The sequence below is a fragment of the Melanerpes formicivorus genome, unplaced genomic scaffold (assembly GCF_026170545.1).
Source record: "Melanerpes formicivorus ecotype bairdi unplaced genomic scaffold, bMelFor1.0.p_v2 SCAF_297, whole genome shotgun sequence".
Taxonomy (NCBI): domain Eukaryota; kingdom Metazoa; phylum Chordata; class Aves; order Piciformes; family Picidae; genus Melanerpes; species Melanerpes formicivorus.
Genome location: NW_027142649.1, coordinates 190,144 through 216,038, shown reverse-complemented (window position 1 = coordinate 216,038; position 25,895 = coordinate 190,144). Strand labels below are relative to the sequence as shown.

Genomic DNA, 25,895 nt, shown 5'->3' with positions numbered 1-25,895 from the left:
TCCCCTCTCCCTCTCCTCAGCAGCTGCAAAGGCCACTGGCAGGGTGGCAACTGCTGGCTCCTTCAGAGGTGGGTCCCAAGCTGCCTGCCTGAGCTGGTGGGCAGGCAGCTCCTTGCTTTCTGCTGCTTGCCCCTCTCGGGGTGAGGTGAGAGGGGCAACCCACGGTGGCTTTTGGAGCTGGTTCTTCCCTCCCAGTGCTGCTGGCTTGGGCTTGATGATCTCTGAGGTCTTTTCCAACCTGGTTGATTCTGTGGTTGGTGAGGGGAATGGCATCCCCCAGAGAGATGCTGCCCAGGGCCAAGGCTGGCAGGGTTGGCTTTGCCTAAAGCCTAGCTCCAGCTTCCCAGCCCTGCAGCCTTTGGTGACCCCCCAGGGAGGTGGGGGGGCGTGGGGGGGCTTGCCGATGTGTGAACACCGCCGGGAACTCCCCGGGCATCCTTCTACCTTTGGAGGGGGAGTGCTGCATTCCTGGGAGGTGAGCTCACAGCAGCTTCCCCAGGCAGGCAGAACCAAGGGATGGCTGGAGAGTCGATGGGCGCCGTGAGGGGTGGGCCCCGGGGTCCCCCTGGGGCGCGGAGCTTGTGCTGCTGTGGGGGGAGGGGTGGTGGTGGTAGAGTCACCCTGACCTGAGCTGGATGCTGGGTGGTGGAACCTCCTTTTAGCCTCCGAGGGGTGGGAGCTGAAGATGCCAGAGCTCATGTCCTGACCTAGAGGGAGTCCCCGGCGGAGGGGGACCCAAAGCCTGGCTGGGGATGTGACATAGAAGCATGGAATTGTCAGGGCTGGAAGGGACCTCGAGGCTATGCCACTTCCAACCCTCCCCCTGCCCTGGGGCAGGGACCCCTCACAGCAGAGCAGGTCGCTGAGAGCCACAGCCAGCCCGGCAGGTCCAGAGGAGCAGCGGTGTGGCTGTGGTGCCAAGTGCCAGAGCCAAGGCTCCCTGCAGGGCCACAGCCCTGCGGTGGGGGCGGGGGGGGGGAGGGGAGCAGCCCTTTGAAGCATCCTTCGGGGGTCCCCTGGTGAACAGCAGCTGTGCAAACAGCAGCCTGGAGGAGCAAAGCTGCTGCCTGACTCACTCCTCTCCCCCCCCCAGCCCCACCGTTCGGTTCAGGCCGGGGGTGACACCACCACCCCCCCCCCCTCCCCCTAAAGCAGCACAAGCTCCACGCCTCAGAGGGACCCCGGAGCCCATCCTCAGCTCTAGGGGGGAGGGTTGGTGACACCCCCGAGGCGTAGGGTGAGGCGTCCCACAGCCCTTGGGTTGGCTGCTGGAGCTGCCTGGCCTTTGGGGGCAGCTGTGGGGCACTGCCCCCCGCTGCGAGCCGAGGCGCAGCCCTTGGGCCGGAGCCGCGGATCGGCAGCAGAGGGTGTGGGGCTGCCCCCGGGGCCAAAGTCATCAGGAAAGTAAGGGGGGGGGGGAAGGAGAAACAAGAGCTTGTTGGGTCTGGCAGGGCGACAAATCCTTTCTGCGGTGCCACCGGGAGAGAGGGAGCGAGGGGCTGAGGTTTTATCTCCCCGCCTGGGGCCGGGCGCTGCGCCGGGGGAGGATGGGGACACCCCGGGGACAAGGCAGTCCCCCGCAGCCGCCGAGAGAGCTCAATCCCTGGCAGCGCTGCCGAGGCCAGCGCTTGACCCTTGCCGCCCGTTCGGGGGGTGGTTGGAGCGGAGGAGCTGGGAACCAACCCAAACAAAGGCTCCGTGGCCCTCGGCGGGCGGGCGGGGAGCGGCCGGGGCTGGGGGGGAGGTGGAGGTGGGTCGGGGGGGGGGGACACGGCTTTAGGTGTGCCCTCAGCACTCCGGGAGGAGGGGAGGACGGGGGGGGGGGGGGGGGTCCTAAGCTGCTCCCTTCCCCTCCCAGCCCAGATAAAAGCTGGCACAGCTGGGTGTTGAAAGCTTTCCCCCCCCCCCCGCCCAGCTGTGGGAGTATAGCCGAGGAGACGGAGCCCCTTGGCCGGCAGCTCCAAAGCCTTCCCCGGGGAGCAGCGCAGGTCGCTTTGCGCCCCCAGGCTACCTCTCGCCATCCTCTCGGCAGCCCTGCGGAGGGAGGGAGGAAGGAAGGGGACGGCCATGGCAGCCAACGGCTCCGGGGGGCTGCGGGACGCTCCTCCGGACTCCGATGACCTCGGGGGCAGACTGGTACATCTACGAAGCCGCGGAGCCAGCAGTGCCACAGGACGAGTAAGTGTCCCAGCCCCGCTGCTGCCTGCCACCCGGCCCCCCCTGCCCCTGCCCGGCTCAGCCTGGGCAGCTGCCAGCCTCCTGCCTGCCCTCCCTCCCTGCTGCAGAGCCGATTGATTTGGGGGGGGGGGTGGGGGGTTGGGAGTTGGGGGGTAGGGGGTTCCAAAGGCTCGGGCTGGCCTCCTCCAAGGGCTTCACTTCTTTAGGGTGCTTCTGGCAGGAGCATCTCTGCTAGTTGCACTTGGGTGTTGCTCAGAAGTTCTTTCCCCCTGGGGGGGATGGAGCAAAGCTCTCAAGTGGGGAGCTGGAGATTGGCTGTGAGGAAGAAGTTGTTGGCCAGGAGGGGTGGTGAGAGCCTGGCCCAGGCTGCCCAGGGAGGTGGTGGAAGCCTCCTGCCCTGGAGGTGTTTGCAGCCAGGCTGGAGGTGGCTGTGAGCAAGCTGCTGTGGTGTGAGGTGTCCCTGCCCATGGCAGGGGGTTGGAGCTGCCTGAGCCTTGGAGTCCCCTCCAGCCCTGCCAGCTCTGGGGTTTCCCCTAAAAGCCAGGGGGAAGGCCATGGTGCTAACCTGCTGCCTGCCCCCTCAAAGCCTTGGCAGGCCCAGGGGAGGTTGCTCTGGCTCCAAGCTTCAGGGTTTGGGAGCACCCTGGGGATGCCACCCTGCCAGTGGTTCAGCTGCCTTAGCCTCCCCCCCTCCCTACTTCCCCCCCAGTGCCCTCAGCTCTCTGGGGGTTCTGGCTGGGAGAGAGGAGCACCCCAGCAGGGTGCAGGGCTGGGATGCTCAGCCAAGGCCCTGCATGGCATGGTGACCCTCCACAGCTTTTTCCTACCTGGCTCACAGGGTTCTCTTCCTTCCCTCCCCAGGGGTCTGGACCAGTGGGTCTCACAGAACCCCAGCGTGCAGGGGGTTGGAAAGGACCTCTGGGGATCAACTTCTTCCCCCTCTGTCAGAGCAGGGCACCCACAGCAGCCTGCCCAGCAGCACCATGCCCAGGGGGGGTTGGGATCTCTCCAGACAAGAGAGCTCAGAAACCAAAAGATTGGCTCAGAATGGTGGGAGCTGGCAGGGACCTAGGGACACCATCCAGGCCAACCTTCCTGCTACAGCAGGGCACTCACAGCAGCCTGCCCAGCAGCACAAGGGAAGGTTTGGAAGCTCTCCACACCAGGAGACTCCACAACCTCTCTGGGCAGCCTGCTCCAGGCCTCCAGCACCCTCGCACCAAAGAAGTTTCCTCTCCTGCTCAGATGGAGCCTCCTGGGCTCCAGTTTGTGCCCCCTGCTCCTTGGCCTGTCCCTGGGCACCACTGAGCAGAGCCTGGCTCCAGCCTCTTGCCCCCCACCCTGTATCTCTTGCTGAGCATTGCTCAGCTCCCCTCTGGGGCTGCTCTGCTCCAGGCTCTCAGCTTGGTGCTCTCAGCTTGGTGCTCCCCACAGAGCTCCTCCAGGGCTCTGAGCAGCTCTGGAGCCTCCCCTGGACTCTCTCCAGCAGTTCCCTGTCCCTCTGGAGCTGGGGAGCCCCAGCACTGGACACAGCTCTTCAGATGTGTCCTCCCTGGGGCAGAGCAGAGAGGGAGTAGAGCCTCCCTGGCCCTGCTGGCCACACTCTTCCTCAGGCACCCCCAGGGGGCCCATTGGCCTTCCTGGCCCTGAGTGCCCATTGTGGACCCCTGGGGCCCTTGTCCCCCCCCCCCCCCCCCCAGCACTCCCAGGTCCTTCTCCAGGGAGCTGCCTTGCAGCAGGGCACCCCCTGCCCCTGTCCTGCTGCAGGGGGGGAGGGTGCCAGCTCCCCTCCCCCCACTTTGATCTACTCCTTGACCCAAGCACACTTGCAAGAGCAGAGCTGTGTTTGCCCCAGGGGCCAGGACCCCAGGCCTTGCAGCAGGGCCCCCAGCACTTCACTCCCTCCTGGCTGCAAGCCCTTCCCAAGGGGAGGAGGAGGAGGAGCAGGGAGAGGACACTGAGGCATGGAGCATGAAGACAACTCATCCAAGGTGTAGCCACTGGGCTGGGCAGCCCAGGGCCCATCTATCAGCACCTATTGTCCCTCTGTTGACTTAGCCCTCGTGGGTGGCTTTTACATCTCTCAGCTGGCTGCAGCCTAAGCCTGAGGACCAGCAGGAGGAGATCCCAGCAGCCTGAAGGCTTCCTCCCAGGTCCTTCATCTTCTGCATTGCAAAAGAGGCCTTTGAAATCCCCTTGCCCAGCCCAGCTGCCCTCCACCAAAGTCCCTCTGCATGATCCACACCTTGCTAGCAACCTTCAGGCTGCCCTCTGGCTGTCCTCCTTTGCAAGCCAGCCCTGGGCAGGGGAGGGGTGGAGGCAAGCCCCTGGGCTTTGCCCACCTGACAGCTCCTGGGTGCTATGAATTCAGATGCTGAGGCCCCTGGGGGGGGGGGGGGGTCAGAATGGCTTTAGGCAAGCCCTGAGGCTCTCAGGGTTGTGGATTGAGATGCAGAGGCCCTGGGGGGGGTACAGAATGGCTTCAGGAAAGCCCTGAGCTCTCAGGGTTTCCCCTCCCTGCAGGCTATGGGGCTCAGGGGGCTTCCCTCTGTGCAGGTTTTGGGGCTCAGGGGCTTCCCTCTGTGCAGGTTTTGGGGGCTCAGGGGTTCCCTCCCTGCAGGCTGTGGGGCCCAGGGGGGTCCCTTCCCCTGCAGGCTATGAGGCTCAGGGGGTTCCCTCCTTGCAGGCTGTGGGGCTCAGGGGTTCCCTCCCTGCAGGCTATGGGGCTCAAGGGTTCCCTCCCTGCAGGCTGTGGGGCTCAGGGGTTCCCTCCCTGCAGGCTGTGGGGCTCAGGGGTTCCCTCCCTGCAGGCTGTGGGGGCTCAGGGGTTCCCTCCCTGCAGGTTTTGGGGCTCAGGGGTTCCATCCCTGCAGGTTTTGGGGCTCCTTCAAATCCCAGGTCTTGGGGGGGTGAGCTGCTCAGGACAGAGCTTTGCTGCCTGCTGTTGGGTTCCCCTGGCTGGGCACAGCAGCTGCTGGCCTTGGGGCAGAGCAGCAGAGCCTGGGCCAAGCCGAGATTAGGGGATGTGATGGAGGCCAGGGGGTAAGCAGCGAGAGCAAAGCCTGGGCTGCAGCTCAGCTGGCCTTGGGCTGCCCAGGGACGTGGCTCTGGGGCCCTGGGCAGCTCTCACCTCTGCCAGGCCCCCCCAGCTCTGGGGCTAGGGGAAGGGCACTGGGATGCCCCTCAAGGGGGCATTTGGTGAGTGTGGGGGCTCAGGCAGCCAGGCCAAGCCCTGCTTTGCCCCCCCTTGGGGAGGCAGGGCCAGGATGGGCACAGGGTGGAAGGGCTTGAGAGGGGGCTTCAGCCCTCCCTGCTGATCTCCTTGGCACCCTGGGACCTGCAGGGAAGTTCCCCCAGCCCCTGCAGGGATCAGCCTGGGGGGGGGGGGCACTCCCAATGCTATCTCTTCTCCCTTTTGATCCTGAGGTCATCTGGTGATGGGGACTTCACCCTTGGCCTTGGAAGCTCTCAGCACCTGAGTGAAACCTCTGCTGCCACCCTGCAGCTGGGCACCACCACCCCAGCAGCTGTGCTTTGCCCTTTTTCCCCAGTGCCATCCCAGACTGTGACCCCACCATCTCCCCCAGGCTCTACCACATCTGCATGGCCCCTGTCTCTGTGAGTACCAAGGCCCCCATAGGCTGGGGTCACCTTGCCCCAGGGGGCAGGTTTGGTGTCCCTTCAGCTGGGCTCCTGCCCCCATCTGCCCCCCCCAAGAGCACAGCCATCCCTCACAGCCTCCTCAGCTGGAGCTGGAGCTGGAGCAGGGCTGAGCTGGGATGGTCTAAGCAGGGCCTGGCCCATCTCCAGGCTTTGTCTCATGCCAGCAGCCAGAGGAGGGCTTGGATTCATCCCTTCCCTTCCCTTCCCCCCAGCCTGGTCCCTCTGAGGCGCTCAGAGCCCAGCCTGGGACCTGCCTGTCCCTGCTCCCAGCCTTGCGGGGGGGAGGTGGTGGAGTCTCCCACTGCACAGCAGCACAGCAGCGCAGCAGCACAGCAGCACGGCTCAGACCCTTCCTCCTCCCCCCCCCCAGACCCCCTCCCCATCCATTCATTGCTCCCTGTGTTGGGTTTCTGGCAGCTGGCCGTGCTCCTGGGCCTGTCCCTGCTGGTGAGACGCCGACGGCTCCACCCCGGCTGCTGGAAGGGAGTCCCAGGGCTGCTCAGGTACCCTGCAGCCTGCCCCATGGGTGCCTCTCACTTGCTCCCTCTGGGGGGCAGGGGGTGTGGGGGGGAAGGCAGGGCACCCAGGGGCTCCTTCTCCCCCTCTTGCAGCCCAGCCAACTTCCTGGAGGACGAAGGCAACCGGGGGGTGGTGGCTGCGGTGTTCGGCATCCTCTTCTCCTCCCTCTGCATCCTGGTCCTGGATGAGGACCCTCTGCCCTTCATCACCCACTCCTCACACAGCAGCCGGGGTAAGGAGAGCCCCTCCTGGCCCCTGGGCACCACCTGAGCAGCTGGGCAGCTCAGCCCAGCTCCTGCCAGGGGGTTGGGGAGAGCTGGGGGAGGGACTTTGGAGGGGGTGAGGGAGGGATAGGGGTCTGGGAGACCTCTGAGGGGGGCAGGAATCAGGCTTGGGCCAGGGAGGCAGCAATGGGCACTGGCAGCCCAGAAGGCCAAGGGCAGCTGAGCTGCCAGTGCCCATTGGCAGAGGTGGAGGGAGAGGATCCTGCCCCTCTGCTCTGAGGTGTCAGGGAGGGATAGGAGTGGGGGGGCTGGAGCAGCACTAGAAGTGGGGAGCTTGAGATTGGCTGTGAGGAAGAAGTTGTTGGCCAGGAGGGTGGTGAGAGCCTCCTGCGTGGTGGAAGGGCTGAAGAGAGAGGGAGGGAGGAAGGGAAGGAAGAGAGAGGGAGGAAGGGAAGGAAGAGAGAGGGAGGGAGGGCTGAAGAGAGAGGGAGGGAGGGCTGAAGAGAGAGGGAGGGAGGGCTGAAGAGAGAGGAGGAAGGGAAGGAAGAGAGAGGGAGGAAGGGCTGAAGAGAGAGGGAGGAAGGGCTGAAGAGAGAGGGAGGAAGGGCTGAAGAAAGGAGGAGGAAACCACTGTGGAGGGCAGGATGAAAAACTTCCCCTGGGGCTTTTCCCTGCCCCAGGGCTGGGATTTCCCCAAGGGGCTGGGGAGAGCTGGGGCACAGGGAGGTCAGCAGCCACAGAGCTTCCTGCATCAGCTCAGCAGGGCCATGAGCTCAGCGTCCTCAGAGCCCCCTGGGGCTCAGGCTGTGCCAGGGGAAGGGCTGGGGAGGTGCCAGGCTCCAGGGTGGGAGTGAGGTCCTGGAACACTTGGGTCTGGGCAAGCTGGGGGCAGGGTAGGATCTTCCCCCTGAAGAAAAGGCTGTGGGCAAGGGCTGGCAAGGGCAGCTAGGATGGGAGTGAGGAAGCAATCCTTCCCCAGGAGGGTGGTGAGAGCCTGGCCCAGGCTGCCCAGGGAGGTGGTGGAAGCCTCCTGCCTGGAGGTGTTTGCAGCCAGGCTGGAGGTGGCTGTGAGCAAGCTGCTGTGGTGTGAGGTGTCCCTGGGCATGGCAGGGGGTTGGAGCTGGCTGAGCCTTGAGCTCCCTTCCAGCCCTGATGGTTCTGTGCTGCTGTCCACACTGAGGGCTCTGCCTTCTCCTGCTGCTTCCTCTCCCCTGCCCCCCTCCCCCCCACAGAGTACTGGAAGATCCTGGCCCTGCTCTACTACCCTGCCTTCTATTATCCCCTGGCTGCCTGCGCCACCCTCCGCCACAGGCTCAGCTACCTCCTGGGCTGCCTCCTCTCCTGGTGCCACTGCCTGGTCCACATCTGGCAGAAGGTGGATTGCCCCCAGTCCCCCAAGGTAGGTGTCCCACTGCCTGAGGAGGAGTGGGGGCAGCTGGCGCTGCCCAGCCTTGCAAGTGGCTTTCTCCTCACCTCCCTGCAGTGGCCTCTGAGGTGACCCAAGCCCCCAGGCTGGGGTGGTGGCCTCTGAGGGGACCCCAAGCCCCCAGGCTGGGGTGGTGGCATCTGAGGGGACCCAAACCCCCAGGCTGAGGTGACCCAAGCCCCCAGGCTGGGGTGGTGGCCTCTGAGGGGACCCCAAGCCCCCAGGCTGGGGTGGTGGCCTCTGAGGGGACATTCTCTGCTTCTCCCCAGATATACAGGTACTACTCCACCCTCTCTTCCATCCCCATCATCATCTGCCTCCTGCTTTTAAGCCTTTGGTATCCAGCCCTGCTCCTCAGGAGCTTCACCAGGCAGGAGGATGCCTTGGATCAGGAGGTGAGGAAGGTCTGCAGGGAGAACCTGCGTGCTCTGGGGGGAGCCTTCCTGCTTTGCAGCCCCCCTCAGCCTGCCTTGGGCACTGGGCTCAGCTGAGCTTCCCCCAGGCCCTTCCCTTTGCTCCAGCAGCAGGCAGGAGCTGCCTCCCTCCAGCCCTGCCTGGGCAGGGGTCAGGGCTGTGTGCCTCTCGCTGCTTGAGGAAGAGGGAGGTGAAACAAAGAGCCCAAAATCCCTCTTTGGAGTAAACTCCTTAGGACAAGAGGCTTAAGGCATCAATGGCTCCCATTCAGGGCAGGACTGGGGTGGCCTTGTTTGCCCAGCAGGCTGGATGATCCCCCCAGCCCCTTTTGGAAAGGCTTTGTTGGGAGGAGAGGAGGCAAGGGGAAAAAAACTACTTCAAACCAACAAGTGTGGCCTGGAGTGACCCCAAGGGCAGCTGCTGGCAGGAGGCTGAACACATCCTGGTGAAAGCTCTGCACACTGGCCTCAGCCACCCCAGGCAGTGCTGCAGGCTGGGGCCAGAGTGGCTGAGAGCAGCCAGGCAGAGAGGGAGCTGGGGGGAGTGGTGGAGAGCAGCTGAAGAGGAGGCAGCAGTGTGCCCAGGGGGCCAAGAAGGCCAAGGGCATCCTGGCCTGCAGCAGGCAGAGTGTGGCCAGCAGGAGCAGGGAGGTGATTGTGCCCTGGGCTCAGCACTGCTTAGGCCACAGCTTGAGTCCTGTGTCCAGCTCTGGGCTCCTCAGTTTCAGAAGGCCATTGAGAGACTTGAAGGTGTCCAGAGAAGGGCAAGGAGGCTGGGGAGGGGTCTGGAGCACAGCCCTGGGAGGAGAGGCTGAGGGAGCTGGGCTTGCTTAGCCTGCAGAAGAGGAGGCTCAGGGGAGAGCTTCTTGCTCTCTGCAACTGCCTGCAGGGAGGTTGTCACCAGCTGGGGGTTGGTCTCTTGTGCCAGGCAGGCAAGCAGCCCCAGAAGAAGAGGACACAGTCTGCAGCTGTGCCAGGGGAGGTTGAGGCTGGAGGGGAGGAGAAAGTTGTTGGCAGCAAGAGGAATTGGCCCTTGGGCTGTGCTGCCCAGGGAGGTGGTGGAGTCCCCATGGCTGGAGGTGTTTAGGAAGAGCCTGGCTGAGGCCCTTGGAGCCATGATTGAGTTGATCAGATGGTGCTGGGTGAGAGGTTGGACTTGGTGCTCTCTGAGGTCTCTTCCAACCTGGTTAATCCCATTCCATCCCATTCCATCCCCCTGCTGTGGCTGGTTTGGGGCTGCTTTGTTGCCAGGGACAAGGAAGATTCATTTCCACCTTGGTGCTGGAAGCTTTGCTGCCTGCCCTGGCTCCAAGGCAGGGCTGGGAGCCCAGCACCCACACCCCCTGCAGAGGGGCACTAGGGTGGCCAGGGGGGGAGCAGAGCAAGGTCTCACTCCAAGGAGGACATTGAGATGCTGGAGGGGGGGCAGAGAAGGGCAAGGAAGGTGGGGAAGGGGCTGGAGAGCAGGGCTGGGGGAGGGGCAGCTGAAGGAGCTGGGGGTGCTCAGCCTGCAGAAGGAAGGCTGAGGGGAGACCTCCTTGCCCTCTGCAGCTCCCTGGGAGGAGGTTTGGGGTGCAGGTGGGGCTGGGGTCCCCTCCCAGGCAGAGCAAGAGGCAATCACAGACTCAGCCAGGCCGGAAGAGACCTCCAAGATCCCCAAGCCCAGGTGGTGGCCTCAGACCTTTAGTGCTTGGGCAGTAGGAAACATCTCTTGGCTGCATGCCTGGGAGCAGGCTGCCCAGGGGGGGAAGGTGGTGGTGGAGACCCCCAGCCCCCCAGTGCAGATGTGATGCCTGGGGATGTGACTCTTGGGCAGTGCTGGGGGAACCCTCTGGACTCCATGCCCTTGGGGCTCCTTCTCCTGCCCAAACAAATGACTCTGTGGTCCTGGGGCTGCTGGGCTGGACAGAGAGGCTCTGCTGAGAGCCCTCTGCTCACCCCCTACCCACACCCCAATCCCCTCCCCACGCCCAAACCACCTCAGCCTGGGCCTGGGCAGCTGGGTGACAGGACCCCAGGATTCCAGGCTGGAAAAGCCCTGCCCCAGGGAGGCTCTGCTTCAGCCTCTGCAGGCAATGATTGTTGCTGCTTCCCCACAGGCTGCAGGGGGAGGCTATTACCAGAGGTACCTCAAGGCTCTCCTGGCCAAACGCCTGCAGAAGGCCAGGTAAAGATTTGCCCCCAGCAGACCAGCCCTGGGGCAGCAGGGGGAGCAGAGGGATCTTCTCTCCCCAGGGCCATGCTTCTCACCACCTTCTTTCACCCCCAGCTCCACCAAGATGGAGGAGAGCCTCCTGGGGAGGCTGCAGGCTTACCTAGGCTCCTACATCTACACCCCTGAGGAAGGTAGGCTGGGGCTGAGCCCTTGGCTGGGGGAGCAGCTTGGCAGCCAGGCTGCTGCCTCCCTCCCTCCCAGGGGCCAGCAAGTGCCCTGCTTGGCTGCAGCCCTGCAGCATCTCTGCCCTGGCAGAGGCTGCTGTGCCCCCAACACCTGGCACAGCTCAGCGCTGCCCAGGATGCTGCAGCCTGGGCTGGGGAGGTGCAGCCTGGGCTGGGGATGGAGCCTGGGCTTGGGAGGTGGAGCCTGGGCTGGGGGGATGGAGCCTGGGCTGGGGAGGTGCAGCCTGGGCTGGGGGGACGGAGCCTGGGCTGGGGGGACGGAGCCTGGGCTGGGGGGACGGAGCCTGGGCTGGGGAGACAGAGCCTGGGCTGGGGAGACGGAGCCTGGGCTTGGGGGATGGAGCCTGGGCTGGGGAGACGGAGCCTGGGCTGGGGAGGTGCAGCCAGGGCTTGGGGGACGGAGCCTGGGCTTGGGGGACGGAGCCTGGTCTGGGGAGACGGAGCCTGGTCTGGGGGGAAGGAGCCTGGGCAGGGGAGGTGCCGCCTGGGCTGGGGAGGTGCCGCCTGGGCTGGGGGTCGGAGGCTGGGCTGGGGGGAAGGAGCCTGGTCTGGGGAGGTGGAGCCTGGTCTGGGGAGGTGGAGCCTGGGCTGGGCAGGTGCAGCTGGGCTGGGGAGATGGAGCCTGGGCTGGGGGGACGGAGCCTGGGCTGAGGAGACGGAGCCTGGTCTGGGGGGACAAAGCCTGGTCTGGGGGGAAGAAGCCTGGGCTGGGGGACTGGAGCCCGGGCTAGGGGGACTGAGCCCGGGCTAGGGGGACGGAGCCTGGGCTGGGGGGACGGAGCCTGGGCTGGGGGGACGGAGCCTGGGCTGGGGAGACAGAGCCTGGGCTGGGGGGAAGAAGCCTGGGCTGGGGGAATGGAGCCTGGGCTAGGGGGACTGAGCCCGGGCTAGGGGGACGGAGCCTGGGCTGGGGAGGTGGAGCCTGGGCTGGGGAGGTGCAGCTGGCCTGGGGGGACGGAGCCTGGGCTGGGGGGACGGAGCCTGGTCTGGGGGGATGGAACCTGGGCTGGGGAGACGGAGCCTGGCCTGGGGGAATGGAGCCTGGGCTGGGGAGGTGCAGCTGGGCTGGGGAGATGGAGCCTGGGCTGGGGAGGTGCAGCCTGGGCTTGGGAGATGGAGCCTGGGCTGGGGGGATGGAGCCTGGCCTGGGGATGTGCAGCTGGTCTGGGGGGACGGAGCCTGGTCTGGGGGGACGGAGCCTGGGCTGGGGAGACGGAGCCTGGGCTGGGGAGTCGGAGCCTGGCCTGGGGGGATGGAGCCTGGCCTGGGGATGTGGAGCTGGGCTGGGGGGACGGAGCCTGGACTGGGGGGACGGAGCCTGGTCTGGGAGGATGGAGCCTGGGCTGGGGAGGTGCAGCCTGGGCTGGGGGGACGGAGCCTGGGCTGGGGGGATGGAGCCTGGGCTGGGGAGACGGAGCCTGGCCTGGGGGGTTGGAGCCTGGCCTGGGGGGTTGGAGCCTGGTCTGGGGGGTTGGAGCCTGGTCTGGGGAGATGGAGCCTGGGCTGGGGAAGTGCAGCTGGTCTGGGGGGACGGAGCCTGGTCTGGGGAGATGGAGCCCGGGCTGGGGATGTGCAGCTGGTCTGGGGGGATGGAGCCTGGGCTGGGGAGGTGCAGCCTGGGCTGGGGAGACGGAGCCTGGCCTGGGGAGACGGAGCCTGGGCTGGGGGGACGGAGCCTGGGCTGGGGGGACGGAGCCTGGTCTGGGGAGGTGCAGCCTGGGCTGGGGAGGTGCAGCCTGGGCTGGGGGGACGGAGCCTGGCCTGGGGGGACGGAGCCTGGCCTGGGGGGACGGAGCCTGGCCTGGGGGGACGGAGCCTGGTCTGGGGGGACGGAGCCTGGGCTGGGGAGGTGCAGCCTGGGCTGGGGAGGTGCAGCCTGGCCTGGGGGGACGGAGCCTGGTCTGGGGGGACGGAGCCTGGGCTGGGGAGGTGCAGCCTGGTCTGGGGAGACGGAGCCTGGTCTGGGGGGACGGAGCCTGGTCTGGGGGGAAGGAGCCTGGTCTGGGGAGACGGAGCCTGGGCTGGGGGGCCGGAGCCTGGCCTGGGGGGAAGGAGCCTGGCCTGGGGGGATGTAGCCTGGTCTGGAGGGATGGAGCCTGGTCTGGGGGGATGGAGCCTGGTCTGGGGAGGTGGAGCCTGGGCTGGGGGGATGGAGCCTGGGCTGGGCGGACGGAGCCTGGACTGGGGAGACGGAGCCTGGGCTGGGGGGAAGGAGCCTGGGCTGGGGGGACGGAGCCTGGGCTGGGGAGACGGAGCCTGGTCTGGGGAGACGGAGCCTGGGCTGGGGGGACGGAGCCTGGGCTGGTGAGACGGAGCCTGGGCTGGGGGGATGGAGCCTGGGCTGGGGGGATGGAGCCTGGGCTGGGCGGACGGAGCCTGGGCTGGGGGGAAGGAGCCTGGGCTGGGGAGATGGAGCCTGGGCTGGGGAGACGGAGCCTGGCCTGGGGGGATGGAGCCTGGCCTGGGGATGTGCAGCTGCTCTGGGGGGACGGAGCCTGGCCTGGGGGGATGGAGCCTGGGCTGGGGATGTGCAGCTGGTCTGGGGGGACGGAGCCTGGGCTGGGGGGACGGAGCCTGGTCTGGGGGGATGGAGCCTGGCCTGGGGAGGTGCAGCCTGGCCTGGGGGGACGGAGCCTGGCCTGGGGGGACGGAGCCTGGCCTGGGGGGTTGGAGCCTGGTCTGGGGGGTTGGAGCCTGGTCTGGGGGGACGGAGCCTGGGCTGGGGAGGTGCAGCCTGGGCTGGGGAGGTGCAGCCTGGTCTGGGGAGACGGAGCCTGGTCTGGGGAGACGGAGCCTGGGCTGGGGGGACGGAGCCTGGGCTGGGTGGACGGAGCCTGGGCTGGGGAGACGGAGCCTGGCCTGGGGGGATGGAGGCTGGGCTGGGGGGACGGAGGCTGGGCAGGGGGGACGGAGCCTGGGCTGGGGAGATGGAGCCTGGGCTGGGGGGATGGAGCCTGGGCTGGGGAGGTGGAGCCTGGTCTGGGGAGGTGCAGCTGGGCTGGGGAGGTGCAGCTGGGCTGGGGAGATGGAGCCTGGGCTGGGGGGACGGAGCCTGGGCTGAGGAGACGGAGCCTGGTCTGGGGGGACGGAGCCTGGGCTGGGGAGACAGAGCCTGGGCTGGGGGGATGGAGCCTGGGCTGAGGAGACGGAGCCTGGGCTGGGGGGATGGAGCCTGGGCTGGGCGGACGGAGCCTGGGCTGGGGAGACGGAGCCTGGGCTGGGGAGGTGCAGCCAGGGCTTGGGGGACGGAGCCTGGGCTTGGGGGACGGAGCCTGGGCTTGGGGGACGGAGCCTGGGCTGGGGAGGTGCCGCCTGGGCTGGGGAGGTGCCGCCTGGGCTGGGGGGACGGAGGCTGGGCTGGGGAGACGGAGGCTGGGCTGGGGGGAAGGAGCCTGGGCTGGGGAGGTGGAGCCTGGTCTGGGGAGGTGGAGCCTGGTCTGGGGAGGTGCAGCTGGGCTGGGGAGGTGCAGCTGGGCTGGGGAGATGGAGCCTGGGCTGGGGGGACGGAGCCTGGGCTGAGGAGACGGAGCCTGGGCTGGGGGGACAAAGCCTGGTCTGGGGGGACGGAGCCTGGGCTGAGGAGACGGAGCCTGGGCTGGGGGGATGGAGCCTGGGCTGGGCGGACGGAGCCTGGGCTGGGGAGACGGAGCCTGGGCTGGGGAGGTGCAGCCAGGGCTTGGGGGACGGAGCCTGGGCTTGGGGGACGGAGCCTGGGCTTGGGGGACGGAGCCTGGGCTGGGGAGGTGCCGCCTGGGCTGGGGAGGTGCCGCCTGGGCTGGGGGGACGGAGGCTGGGCTGGGGAGACGGAGGCTGGGCTGGGGGGAAGGAGCCTGGTCTGGGGAGGTGGAGCCTGGTCTGGGGAGGTGCAGCTGGGCTGGGGAGGTGCAGCTGGGCTGGGGAGATGGAGCCTGGGCTGGGGGGACGGAGCCTGGGCTGAGGAGACGGAGCCTGGGCTGGGGGGACAAAGCCTGGTCTGGGGGGACGGAGCCTGGGCTGGGGAGACAGAGCCTGGGCTGGGGGGAAGAAGCCTGGGCTGGGGGAATGGAGCCCGGGCTAGGGGAACTGAGCCCGGGCTAGGGGGACTGAGCCCGGGCTGGGGGGACGGAGCCTGGGCTGGGGAGGTGGAGCCTGGGCTGGGGAGGTGCAGCTGGCCTAGGGGGAAGGAGCCTGGGCTGGGGGGAAGGAGCCTGGGCTGGGGGAACGGAGCCTGGTCTGGGGGGACGGAGCCTGGTCTGGGGGGATGGAGCCTGGGCTGGGGAGACGGAGCCTGGCCTGGGGGAATGGAGCCTGGGCTGGGGAGGTGCAGCTGGGCTGGGGAGATGGAGCCTGGGCTGGGGAGGTGCAGCCTGGGCTTGGGAGATGGAGCCTGGGCTGGGGGGATGGAGCCTGGCCTGGGGATGTGCAGCTGGTCTGGGGGGACGGAGCCTGGTCTGGGGGGACGGAGCCTGGGCTGGGGAGACGGAGCCTGGGCTGGGGGGATGGAGGCTGGGCTGGGGAGGTGCAGCCTGGCCTGGGGGGATGGAGCCTGGGCTGGGGAGGTGCAGCCTGGGCTGGGGGGACGGAGCCTGGGCTGGGGAGACGGAGCCTGGGCTGGGGGGTTGGAGCCTGGTCTGGGGGGTTGGAGCCTGGTCTGGGGGGTTGGAGCCTGGTCTGGGGAGATGGAGCCTGGGCTGGGGATGTGCAGCTGGTCTGGGGGGACGGAGCCTGGGCTGGGGGGACGGAGCCTGGTCTGGGAGGATGGAGCCTGGGCTGGGGAGGTGCAGCCTGGGCTGGGGGGACGGAGCCTGGGCTGGGGAGACGGAGCCTGGTCTGGGGGGTTGGAGCCTGGTCTGGGGGGTTGGAGCCTGGTCTGGGGAGATGGAGCCTGGGCTGGGGATGTGCAGCTGGTCTGGGGGGATGGAGCCTGGGCTGGGGAGGTGCAGCCTGGGCTGGGGGGACGGAGCCTGGCCTGGGGAGACGAAGCCTGGGCTGGGGGGACGGAGCCTGGTCTGGGGGGACGGAGCCTGGGCTGGGGAGGTGCAGCCTGGGCTGGGGGGACGGAGCCTGGGCTGGGGGGACGGAGCCTGGGCTGGGGGGACGGAGCCTGGGCTGGGGAGGTGCAGCCTGGGCTGGGGAGGTGCAGCCTGGTCTGGGGAGACGGAGCCTGGTCTGGGGGGACGGAGCCTGGGCTGGGGGGAAGGAGCCTGGTCTGGGGAGACGGAGCCTGGTCTGGGGGGACGGAGCCTGGTCTGGGGGGATGGAGCCTGGTCTGGGGGGGTGGAGCCTGGGCTGGGCGGATGGAGCCTGGGCTGGGGAGACGGAGCCTGGGCTGGGGGGAAGGAGCCTGGTCTGGGGAGATGGAGCCTGGGCTGGGGAGACGGAGCCTGGCCTGGGGGGATGGAGCCTGGCCTGGGGATGTGCAGCTGGTCTGGGGGGGACGGAGCCTGGCCTGGGGGGATGGAGCCTGGGCCCGGGTAGGTGCAGCCTGGTCTGGGGGGACGGAGCCTGGGCTTGGGGGAAGGAGCCTGGTCTGGGGAGACGGAGCCTGGGCTGGGGGGAAGGAGCCTGGGCTGGGGGGAAGGAGCCTGGTCTGGGGAGACGGAGCCTGGGCTGGGGGGAAGGAGCCTGGGCTTGGGAGATGGAGCCTGGGCTGGGGAGACGGAGCCTGGCCTGGGGGGATGGAGCCTGGCCTGGGGATGTGCAGCTGCTCTGGGGGGACGGAGCCTGGCCTGGGGGGATGGAGCCTGGGCTGGGGGGATGGAGCCTGGGCTGGGGAGGTGGAGCCTGGGCTGGGGGGATGGAGCCTGGGCTGGGGGGACGGAGCCTGGGCTGGGGAGACGGAGCCTGGGCTGGGGGGAAGGAGCCTGGGCTGGGGAGACGGAGCCTGGGCTGGGGGGAAGGAGCCTGGGCTGGGGAGAAGGAGCCTGGTCTGGGGGGACGGAGCCTGGTCTGGGGGGACGGAGCCTGGGCTGGGGAGGTGCAGCCTGGGCTGGGGAGGTGCAGCCTGGTCTGGGGAGACGGAGCCTGGTCTGGGGGGATGGAGCCTGGTCTGGGGAGATGGAGCCTGGGCTGGGGGGATGGAGCCTGGGCCCGGGTAGGTGCAGCCTGGTCTGGGGGGACGGAGCCTGGTCTGGGGGGATGGAGCCTGGGCTGGGGAGGTGCAGCCTGGGCTGGGGAGACGGAGCCTGGGCTGGGGGGACGGAGCCTGGGCTGGGGGGAAGGAGCCTGGTCTGGGGAGACGGAGCCTGGGCTGGGGGGAAGGAGCCTGGGCTGGGGAGACGGAGCCTGGGCTGGGGGGATGGAGCCTGGGCTGGGGGGAAGGAGCCTGGCCTGGGGAGACGGAGCCTGGCCTGGGGAGACGGAGCCTGGCCTGGGGAGACGGAGCCTGGGCTGGGGGGATGGAGCCTGGGCTGGGGGGATGGAGCCTGGTCTGGGGGGATGGAGCCTGGGCTGGGGAGGTGGAGCCTGGGCTGGGGGGATGGAGCCTGGGCTTGGCGGACGGAGCCTGGGCTGGGGAGACGGAGCCTGGGCTGGGGGGAAGGAGCCTGGGCTGGGGAGTTGCAGCCTGGGCTGGGGAGTTGCAGCCTGGGCTGGGGGGATGGAGCCTGGGCTGGGGAGACGGAGGCTGGGCTGGGGGGAAGGAGCCTGGGCTGGGGGGAAGGAGCCTGGGCTGGGGAGACGGAGCCTGGGCTGGTGGGAAGGAGCCTGGGCTGGGGGGACGGAGCCTGGGCTGGGGGGACGGAGCCTGGGCTGGGGAGACGGAGCCTGGGCTGGGGAGGTGGAGCCTGGGCTGGGGGGACGGAGCCTGGGCTGGGGAGACGGAGCCTGGGCTGGGGGGAAGGAGCCTGGGCTGGGGAGTTGCAGCCTGGGCTGGGGGGACGGAGCCTGGGCTGGGGAGACGGAGGCTGGGCTGGGGGGAAGGAGCCTGGGCTGGGGAGACGGAGCCTGGGCTGGGGGGAAGGAGCCTGGGCTGGGGGGAAGGAGCCTGGGCTGGGGAGACGGAGCCTGGTCTGGGGGGACGGAGCCTGGGCTGGGGGGATGGAGCCTGGGCTGGGGAGACGGAGCCTGGGCTGGGGGGAAGGAGCCTGGGCTGGGGAGTTGCAGCCTGGGCTGGGGGGACGGAGCCTGGGCTGGGGAGACGGAGCCTGGGCTGGGGGCAAGGAGCCTGGGCTGGGGAGTTGCAGCCTGGGCTGGGGAGTTGCAGCCTGGGCTGGGGAGTTGCAGCCTGGGCTGGGGGACGGAGCCTGGGCTGGGGAGACGGAGGCTGGGCTGGGGGGAAGGAGCCTGGGCTGGGGAGACGGAGCCAGGGCTGGGGGGAAGGAGCCTGGGCTGGGGGGAAGGAGCCTGGGCTGGGGAGACGGAGCCTGGGCTGGGGAGACGGAGCCTGGTCTGGGGGGACGGAGCCTGGGCTGGGGAGACGGAGCCTGGTCTGGGGGGATGGAGCCTGGGCTGGGGAGACGGAGCCTGGGCTGGGGGGAAGGAGCCTGGGCTGGGGAGTTGCAGCCTGGGCTGGGGGGACGGAGCCTGGGCTGGGGAGACGGAGGCTGGGCTGGGGGGGAAGGAGCCTGGGCTGGGGAGACGGAGCCTGGGCTGGGGGGACGGAGCCTGGTCTGGGGGGAAGGAGCCTGGGCTGGGGAGACGGAGCCTGGGCTGGGGGGACGGAGCCTGGGCTGGGGGGACGGAGCCTGGGCTGGGGAGACGGAGCCTGGGCTGGGGGGACGGAGCCTGGGCTGGGGGGACGGAGCCTGGGCTGGGGAGACGGAGCCTGGGCTGGGGGGAAGGAGCCTGGGCTGGGGAGACGGAGCCTGGGCTGGGGGGAAGGAGCCTGGGCTGGGGAGATGGAGCCTGGTCTGGGGGGGACGGAGCCTGGTCTGGGGGGAAGGAGCCTGGGCTTGGGAGACGGAGCCTGGTCTGGGGAGATGGAGCCTGGGCTGGGGAGACGGAGCCCGGCCTGGGGGGACGGAGCCCGGGCTGGGGGGAAGGAGCCTGGTCTGGGGAGACGGAGCCTGGTCTGGGGAGATGGAGCCTGGTCTGGGGGGAAGGAGCCTGGGCTGGGGGGAAGGAGCCTGGGCTGGGGGGAAGGAGCCTGGGCTGGGGGGAAGGAGTCTGCTCTGGGGAGACGGAGCCTGGGCTGGGGGGAAGGAGCCTGGTCTGGGGAGACGGAGCCTGGGCTGGGGGGAAGGAGCCTGGGCTGCGGAGACGGAGCCTGGGCTGGGGGAAGGAGCCTGGGCTGGGGAGACGGAGCCTGGGCTGGGGGAAGGAGCCTGGGCTGGGGGAAGGAGCCTGGGCTGGGGAGACGGAGCCTGGGCTGGGGAGGTGGAGCCTGGGCTGGGGAGATGGAGCCTGGGCTGGGGGGACGGAGCCTGGGCTGGGGGGAAGGAGCCTGGACTGGGGGGAAGGAGCCTGGGCTGGGGGGGACGGAGCCTGAGCTGGGGGGAAGGAGCCTGGGCTGGGGGGAAGGAGCCTGGGCTGGGGAGACGGAGCCTGGGCTGGGTGGAAGGAGCCTGGGCTGGGGGGACGGAGCCTGGTCTGGGGGGAAGGAGCCTGGGCTGGGGGAGACGGAGCCTGGGCTGGGGAGACGGAGCCTGGGCTGGGGGGACGGAGCCTGGGCTGGGGGGATGGAGCCTGGCCTGGGGATGTGCAGCTGGGCTGGGGAGGTGCAGCCTGGGCTGGGGAGACGGAGCCTGGGCTGGGGAGGTGCAGCTGGGCTGGGGAGGTGCAGCTGGGCTGGGGAGGTGCAGCCTGGTCTGGGGGGACGGAGCCTGGGCTGGGGAGACGGAGCCTGGGCTGGGGGGAAGGAGCCTGGGCTGGGGAGACGGAGCCTGGTCTGGGGGGACGGAGCCTGGTCTGGGGAGACAGAGCCTGGGCTGGGGGGACGGAGCCTGGTCTGGGGAGACGGAGCCTGGGCTGGGGGGGACGGAGCCTGGGCTGGGGGGGAAGGAGCCTGGACTGGGGGGAAGGAGCCCGGGCTGGGGAGACGGAGCCCGGGCTGGGGGGACGGAGCCTGGTCTGGGGAGACGGAGCCTGGGCTGGGGGGAAGGTGCCTGGGCTGGGGAGACGGAGCCTGGGCTGGGGGAAGGAGCCTGGGCTGGGGAGACGGAGCCTGGGCTGGGGAGGTGGAGCCTGGGCTGGGGAGATGGAGCCTGGGCTGGGGGAAGGAGCCTGGGCTGGGGAGACGGAGCCTGGGCTGGGGGAAGGAGCCTGGGCTGGGGAGACGGAGCCTGGGCTGGGGAGGTGGAGCCTGGGCTGGGGAGACGGAGCCTGGGCTGGGGGAAGGAGCCTGGGCTGGGGAGACGGAGCCTGGGCTGGGGAGGTGGAGCCTGGGCTGAGGCAGTGATGCTCAGGCACAGGTTGTGCTTCTCCTGCAGCCTGAGGCTGTGCTAAGAGAAGGCCTAGAGGGGGGCAGGGAAATGCCCCTCGGGACTTCCCCCGCGGTGCCAGCAGGGTGGGGGCTGGGAGGGGCCCCTGGGCATCAGCCCTGCCAGGCTGCCTCAGGCCTTACCCAGGGCTGCCCTGCCCCGAGCTGCCTTGCCCAGGGCTGCCTTGCCCAGGGCTGCACTGCCCAGGTTGGTGTTGGAGTCTCTGCAGAGGAGGAGGCTCCACCAGCTCTGGGCAGCCAGCCCTGGAGCCTCCTGGTGCCCTGTGCCGATGGGAGAGGCCAGAGGGCTGTGCCAGGGGGTGGCACCACCAGGGCTGTGTCTCCCCAGGCAGCAGGCTGCTGGGCTGCAGTGCTGTGGGTGCTCAAAGCTCCCCTGGCTGTTGGGAGAGGAGGAGGAGGAAGGAGGAGCAGACAGCCCAAGGAGAGAGCTCTGCCACCCCGGCAGGGCTCCCCGGGGCCAGCCCAATGAGCTCTGTCCCAGTGCAGCCAGCGGGGCCTCTGGGCTGCCTGCAGGGCTGGGGTGGACCTGCAGCCCTCCCCACCCCCTCCCAGCCCCTCCCCACCCCAAGCAGCTCCCAACTCTGCCCTGCAGGCTTCCGGATCCCCCTGAAGCTGCTCCTCTCCCTGACCACGGCTCTGATCGCCGTCTACCAGGTGAGGCTGAGGTTCAAACCCCAACCACAGCTCCCTCCCGACCCTCCTGGCCCCAGGAGCACAGCTCCCAGGATGTGAGGGGCTGGAAGGGACCTCTGGAGATCACCCACTCCAACCCCTGTGCCAGAGCAGGAGCAGAGAATCCAGCACAGGTCACACAGGTGCTGGAAAGGCTCCAGAGCAGGAGGCTCCACAACCTCTCTGGGCAGCCTGCTCCAGGGCTCTGGGGAGCCTCCCAGAGCAGAAGTTGCTCCTCACAGGATGCACAGAACCACAGAGCTGGCAGGGCTGGAAGGGAGCTCAGGGCTCAGCCAGCTCCAAGCCCCTGCCATGCCCAGGGACACCTCACACCACAGCAGCTTGCTCACAGCCACCTCCAGCCTGGCTGCAAACACCTCCAGCCAGGAGGCTTCCACCACCTCCCTGGGCAGCCTGGGCCAGGCTCTCACCACCCTCCTGGCCAACAACTTCTTCCTCACAGCCAAGCTCCAGCTCCCCACTTCTAGTGCTGCTCCATCCCTCCCTGACACCCCAGAGCAGAGGGGCAGGATCCTCTCCCTCCACCTCTGGCAATGGGCATTGGCAGCCCAGAAGGCCAAGGGCAGCTGAGCTGCCCTTGGCCTTCTGGGCTGCCAGTGCCCATTGCTGGCTCCCTGGCCCAGGGCCTGGAGGCATTCCCACCCCCTTGGCCGAGCTGCAGCCCCCAGCCCGGTGCCTCCAGTCCTCCTAAGCTTAGCCTCAGTGAGCTCTAAAGTGCAAGGTGCTGGTGAGCCAGAGCTGAGGGGGCCCTGCTCCCCCCAGGTGGCCCTGCTGCTGCTGGTGGCTGTCATCCCCAGCCTGCAGATCGTGAGGGCAGGGATGACGAAGGACATCGTGGTGCTGCTGGTGCAGTTCGGCCTGGTGCCCTCAGCCAGCCCTGCGGTGCCCAGCGACATGGAGAGGGAGCTCAGCACCGTCAGGCACTACCTGTGGGCGCTGGAAGGTGAGTGGCCAGCCAGCTCCTGCCCCCCCAGCAGGGCAGGGGCTCCTGCCCTGGCTCAGGAGGAGTGTGGCCAGCAGGAGCAGGGAGGTGATTGTGCCCTGGGCTCAGCACTGCTCAGGCCACAGCTTGAGTCCTGTGTCCAGCTCTGGGCTCCTCAGTTTCAGAAGGCCATTGAGAGACTTGAAGGTGTCCAGAGAAGGGCAAGGAGGCTGGGGAGGGGTCTGGAGCACAGCCCTGGGAGGAGAGGCTGAGGGAGCTGGGCTTGCTTAGCCTGCAGAAGAGGAGGCTCAGGGGAGACCTTCTTGCTCTCTGCAACTGCCTGCAGGGAGGTTGTCACCAGCTGGGGGTTGGTCTCTTGTGCCAGGCAGGCAAGCAGCCCCAGAAGAAGAGGACACAGTCTGCAGCTGTGCCAGGGGAGGTTGAGGCTGGAGGGGAGGAGAAAGTTGTTGGCAGCAAGAGGAATTGGCCCTTGGGCTGTGCTGCCCAGGGAGGTGGTGGAGTCCCCATGGCTGGAGGTGTTGCAGAGGGGATTGGATGTGGCCCTTGGAGCCATGGTTGAGCTGTCAGGAGGTGCTGGGTGACAGCTTGGACTTGATCAGCTCTGAGCTCTTTCCCAACCTATTCTATTCCATTCCATTCCAAAGAGGTCCCAGAGATCCATCCAGGTTGGGAAAGAGCCTCAGGAACACCAAGTCCAGTAGTGAGAGTGGAGAGTCTAGGGCAGGGGGAGAGGCTTTGGCTGGAGCTGGGTTCCAACTGCTGAAGGGAGAGCAGGGACAAGGGGGACCTAGAATCATGGAATCACAGAACCAAGCAGGTTGTGTTTGCCTGCTGGAAACCTTGAGAGCTGAGCTGATCCTGAGCTTGGGCTGCTGCTGTCAGGGCTGGAAGGGAGCTCAGGGCTCAGCCAGCTCCAGCCCCCTGCCATGCCCAGGGACACCTCACACCACAGCAGCTTGCTCACAGCCACCTCCAGCCTGGTTGCAAACACCTCCAGGCAGGAGGCTTCCACCACCTCCCTGGGCAGCCACTGCCAGGCTCTCACCACCCTCCTGGCCAACAACTTCTTCCTCACAGCCAAGCTCAAGCTCCCCACTTCTAGTGCTGCTCCAGCCCCCCCCACTCCTATCCCTCCCTGACACCCCAGAGCAGAGGGGCAGGATCCTCTCCCTCCACCTCTGCCAATGGGCACTGGCAGCTCAGCTGCCCTTGGCCTTCTGGGCTGCCAGTGCCCATTGCTGCCTCCCTGGCCCAGGCCTCATTCCTGCCCCCCTCAGAGCTCTCCCAGACCCCTATCCCTCCCTCACCCCCTCCAAAGTCCCTCCCCAGCTTGCTTGCAGCCCCCTGCAGCTCCTCGAAGGCCACCAGAAGGTCTCCTGGGAGCCTTCTCTCCAGGCTGAGCATCCATCCCTGCATCCCCACCCCTCAGAGCTGCTTGCCAAGAAGATTCCCTTGTTGGGGGGTGCTGCCCCCAGCCCTCACCTGCTCCTTCCTCCCCCCCAGTGTGCTACATCTGCTCTCTGGTGCTGTGCTGCCTGCTCACCTGTGCCATGCTGCTGAGGACGCTGGTGATGCACAGGTAGGGATGGGGAGGGAAGGGGGTTGAATTCTGGGGGGGGGAGGGGGGGTCCTCCCCTGCTTTTTCCCCTTGATCTGGGGGTGGGGGGGTTGCAGCTGGCTCTCTGTCCCCTCCCCAGGACCAACCTGAGGGCCCTGTACCAAGGGGCTGTGCTGGATGTCTTCTACACCGCCCACATCCTGCGCCCCTCCCGGCGAGCCGTCGCCTGCTGGATGAGCTTCGCCGCCTTCCAGACAGCCTTCACCTGCCTGGGTAAGGGAGGCTGGGGGGTGGGGGGCAGGAGGGGGGCTGCACGGGTGGGGGACCCCCTCCTTGCACCACCCACCCTCCTTTCTCCCTTTTTTCCCTCCCCCCCCCTCCCTCCCCCTCCCGGTTCACAGAGGGCCAGCTGGCAGGCTTCTGCTTCTCTTTTCCCCCAGCCACAGCCTCTGGCCTTCTGCAGGAGCAAAGGGCTGCTGGGGAGGGGGCAGGGACAGCAGGGAGGGAGGGGAGAGGGCTTGGGGGGAGGAAGGGAAGATGTTGCCTGGTCTTGGACCCAAGCCAGATGTGTGCCTCTGAGAAGCTGTGGCAGCATCTCGGGCGCGGGGGCTGGGCGGTTCCCCTGGTCCTGCTCTTCCCATCTCCACCTTCCCCAGCACAGCCTGGGGCTCCCAGACAGGGAGGGCTCCACCACCCCATGGGGGGCAGTGGAGAACCTCAGAGGGGGTTGAAACCTTCTTCCCCACCACGGTCTGGAGGCATTTGAAGGCCTCTCTTCCCCAGTGGGAGGTGATTGCAGGCAGGGGCTGTAGGACCACATGGCTTGGGAGGATCAAAGACAAGAAGGAGAAGGGGGGGAAGGGGAAATGTTGCCTTAGTTTGGGTCCAACCCAGATGTTTCCCTCTGAGAAGCTGTGGCAGCATCTTGGGCACAGGGCTGGATGGCTCTTCTGGTCCTGCTCTTTCCCAGCCCAGCTGCTCCAACCTCCCCAGCTTAGCTTGGGGCTCCCAGACAGGGAGGGCTCCACCACCCCATGGGGGGGGTGGAGAACCTCAGAGGGGGTTGAAACCTTCCTCCCACCACAGTCTGGGGGCATTTGAAGGCCTCTCCTCCCCAGTGGGAGGTGATTGCAGGCAGTGGCTGCTGTGTTGTGTGTGCAAGCCCCAACCCCAGCAGCAGCCAGAGGTGTCCAAGCTTGGGGGGTGAGGTGATGGAAGGGGCAGGGAAAGGCCACCAGGGCTGCTGGAGACCACCCCTGGGGAGGGCAAACCTAATTTTCCAGGCAAGTTGGAGAGGTCAGTGTGGAGGTAGGAGCTGGGCAGCAGCCCAGGAGCTCCTCACAGCCATTTGCCAGCTTGCCTTTGAGCACCCCAGCACTTGGCACAGCCCCATCAGGGCTGGCTGCACCCCTCCAGGCTGCCAGGAACCCTCCTCCTGCTCAACACTCCTGGGTTTCAAGCCCTGGAAACCAAGCAGGGAGGTGGAGCACAAGCTGGAGCAGGAGGAACCAGAGCTGCTGCTGCTGCTCTGACACCAGAGCCCCTTGCAAAGTGCTCCTGCAGCCCAGAGAGCCAAGCAGAGCCTGGGCTGCAGCAAGAGAAGTGTGGCCAGCAGGGCAGGGAGGGGATTCTGCCCCTCTGCTCCACTCTGCTGAGACCACAGCTGGAGCTCTGGGGCCAGCTCTGGAGCCTCTGTGCCAGGAAGGATCTGGAGGGGCTGGAAGGTGTCCAGAGCAGGGCCAGGAGGAGGAGCAGAGGGCTGGAGCTGCTCTGCTGTGAGCACAGCCTGAGGGAGTTGGGGTTGTGCAGGCTGGAGAGGAGAAGGCTCCCAGGAGACCTTCTGGTGGCCTTCCAGGAGCTGCAGGGGGCTGCAAGCAAGCTGGGGAGGGACTTTGGAGGGGGTGAGGGAGGGATAGGGGTCTGGGAGAGCTCTGAGGGGGGCAGGAATGAGGCCTGGGCCAGGGAGGGCAGCAATGGGCACTGGCAGCCCAGAAGGCCAAGGGCAGCTGAGCTGCCAGTGCCCATTGGCAGAGGTGGAGGGAGAGGATCCTGCCCCTCTGCTCTGGGGTGTCAGGGAGGGAGGAGGAAGGTTGGGGCAGGGCCTTGAGTCCCCTGCCCTGGGGGGAAGGGGTCCTGCCCCCCTACACCAAGGCAGGGGGGGCTGGGGAGCAGATGACCTGCAGGGTCCCTTCCAACCCACCCTATGGTTCTGGGACACCATCCTGCATCCCAAGCAGGGACTCCCTCCCCAGCAGGAGGCCAAGGCAGAGCCTCCCCTTGACACCCTCAGATGCAGCAGGGATGTGGCCATGGGACCCCCCAGGGGGCTGGGGGAGCTCTCACCACATGGTCTGAATGACTCTGAGGAGGGGGCTGCTGGTGCCAGACTGGAGGGGGATGACGAGGAGGAAGGTGAATCCCACTGAGCAGATGAAGAAGATCACTTGCTGGATGAGGAGACCTAGGAAGGAGCCACAGGGAGAGAAGCCCTGGAGGGAGAGGCTGCAGGAAGTGGTTCTG

The 25,895-nt window shown here is 67.9% G+C and overlaps 2 protein-coding genes across 2 annotated transcripts in view; one reads left to right on the top strand and one right to left on the bottom strand.

The window, feature by feature from the left end:
- On the top strand, positions 1–24,907 carry STRA6 (signaling receptor and transporter of retinol STRA6). Its single transcript, XM_068170238.1, has 13 exons — positions 1–68; positions 2,007–2,178; positions 6,259–6,344; positions 6,453–6,592; positions 7,817–7,983; positions 8,280–8,405; positions 10,523–10,590; positions 10,693–10,769; positions 20,774–20,835; positions 21,637–21,817; positions 23,321–23,396; positions 23,515–23,648; positions 24,792–24,907. Exons 2-13 carry the CDS (start codon positions 2,068–2,070, stop codon positions 24,905–24,907), a joined length of 1,344 nt encoding a protein of 447 aa, XP_068026339.1. The 5' UTR covers positions 1–68; positions 2,007–2,067.
- Positions 24,908–25,714: 807 nt separating this feature from the next.
- Positions 25,715–25,895, bottom strand: part of LOC137458948 (immunoglobulin superfamily containing leucine-rich repeat protein-like) — a 2,604-nt gene continuing 2,423 nt past the window's right edge. The window contains exon 3 of the mRNA XM_068170237.1: positions 25,715–25,836. Within this exon, the coding sequence (XP_068026338.1) occupies positions 25,715–25,836 (122 nt within the window). The remainder of the gene's footprint in view (positions 25,837–25,895) is intronic.

Coding starts and splice junctions, on each gene's coding strand:
- STRA6 (XM_068170238.1), top strand. CDS start 2,068: ATGGCAGCCAACGGCTCCGGGGGGCTGCGGGACGCTCCTCCGGACTCC. Junction 2,179..6,258: donor CCAGCAGTGCCACAGGACGA/GTAAGTGTCCCA, acceptor GGTTTCTGGCAG/CTGGCCGTGCTCCTGGGCCT. Junction 20,836..21,636: donor CTCTGATCGCCGTCTACCAG/GTGAGGCTGAGG, acceptor TGCTCCCCCCAG/GTGGCCCTGCTGCTGCTGGT.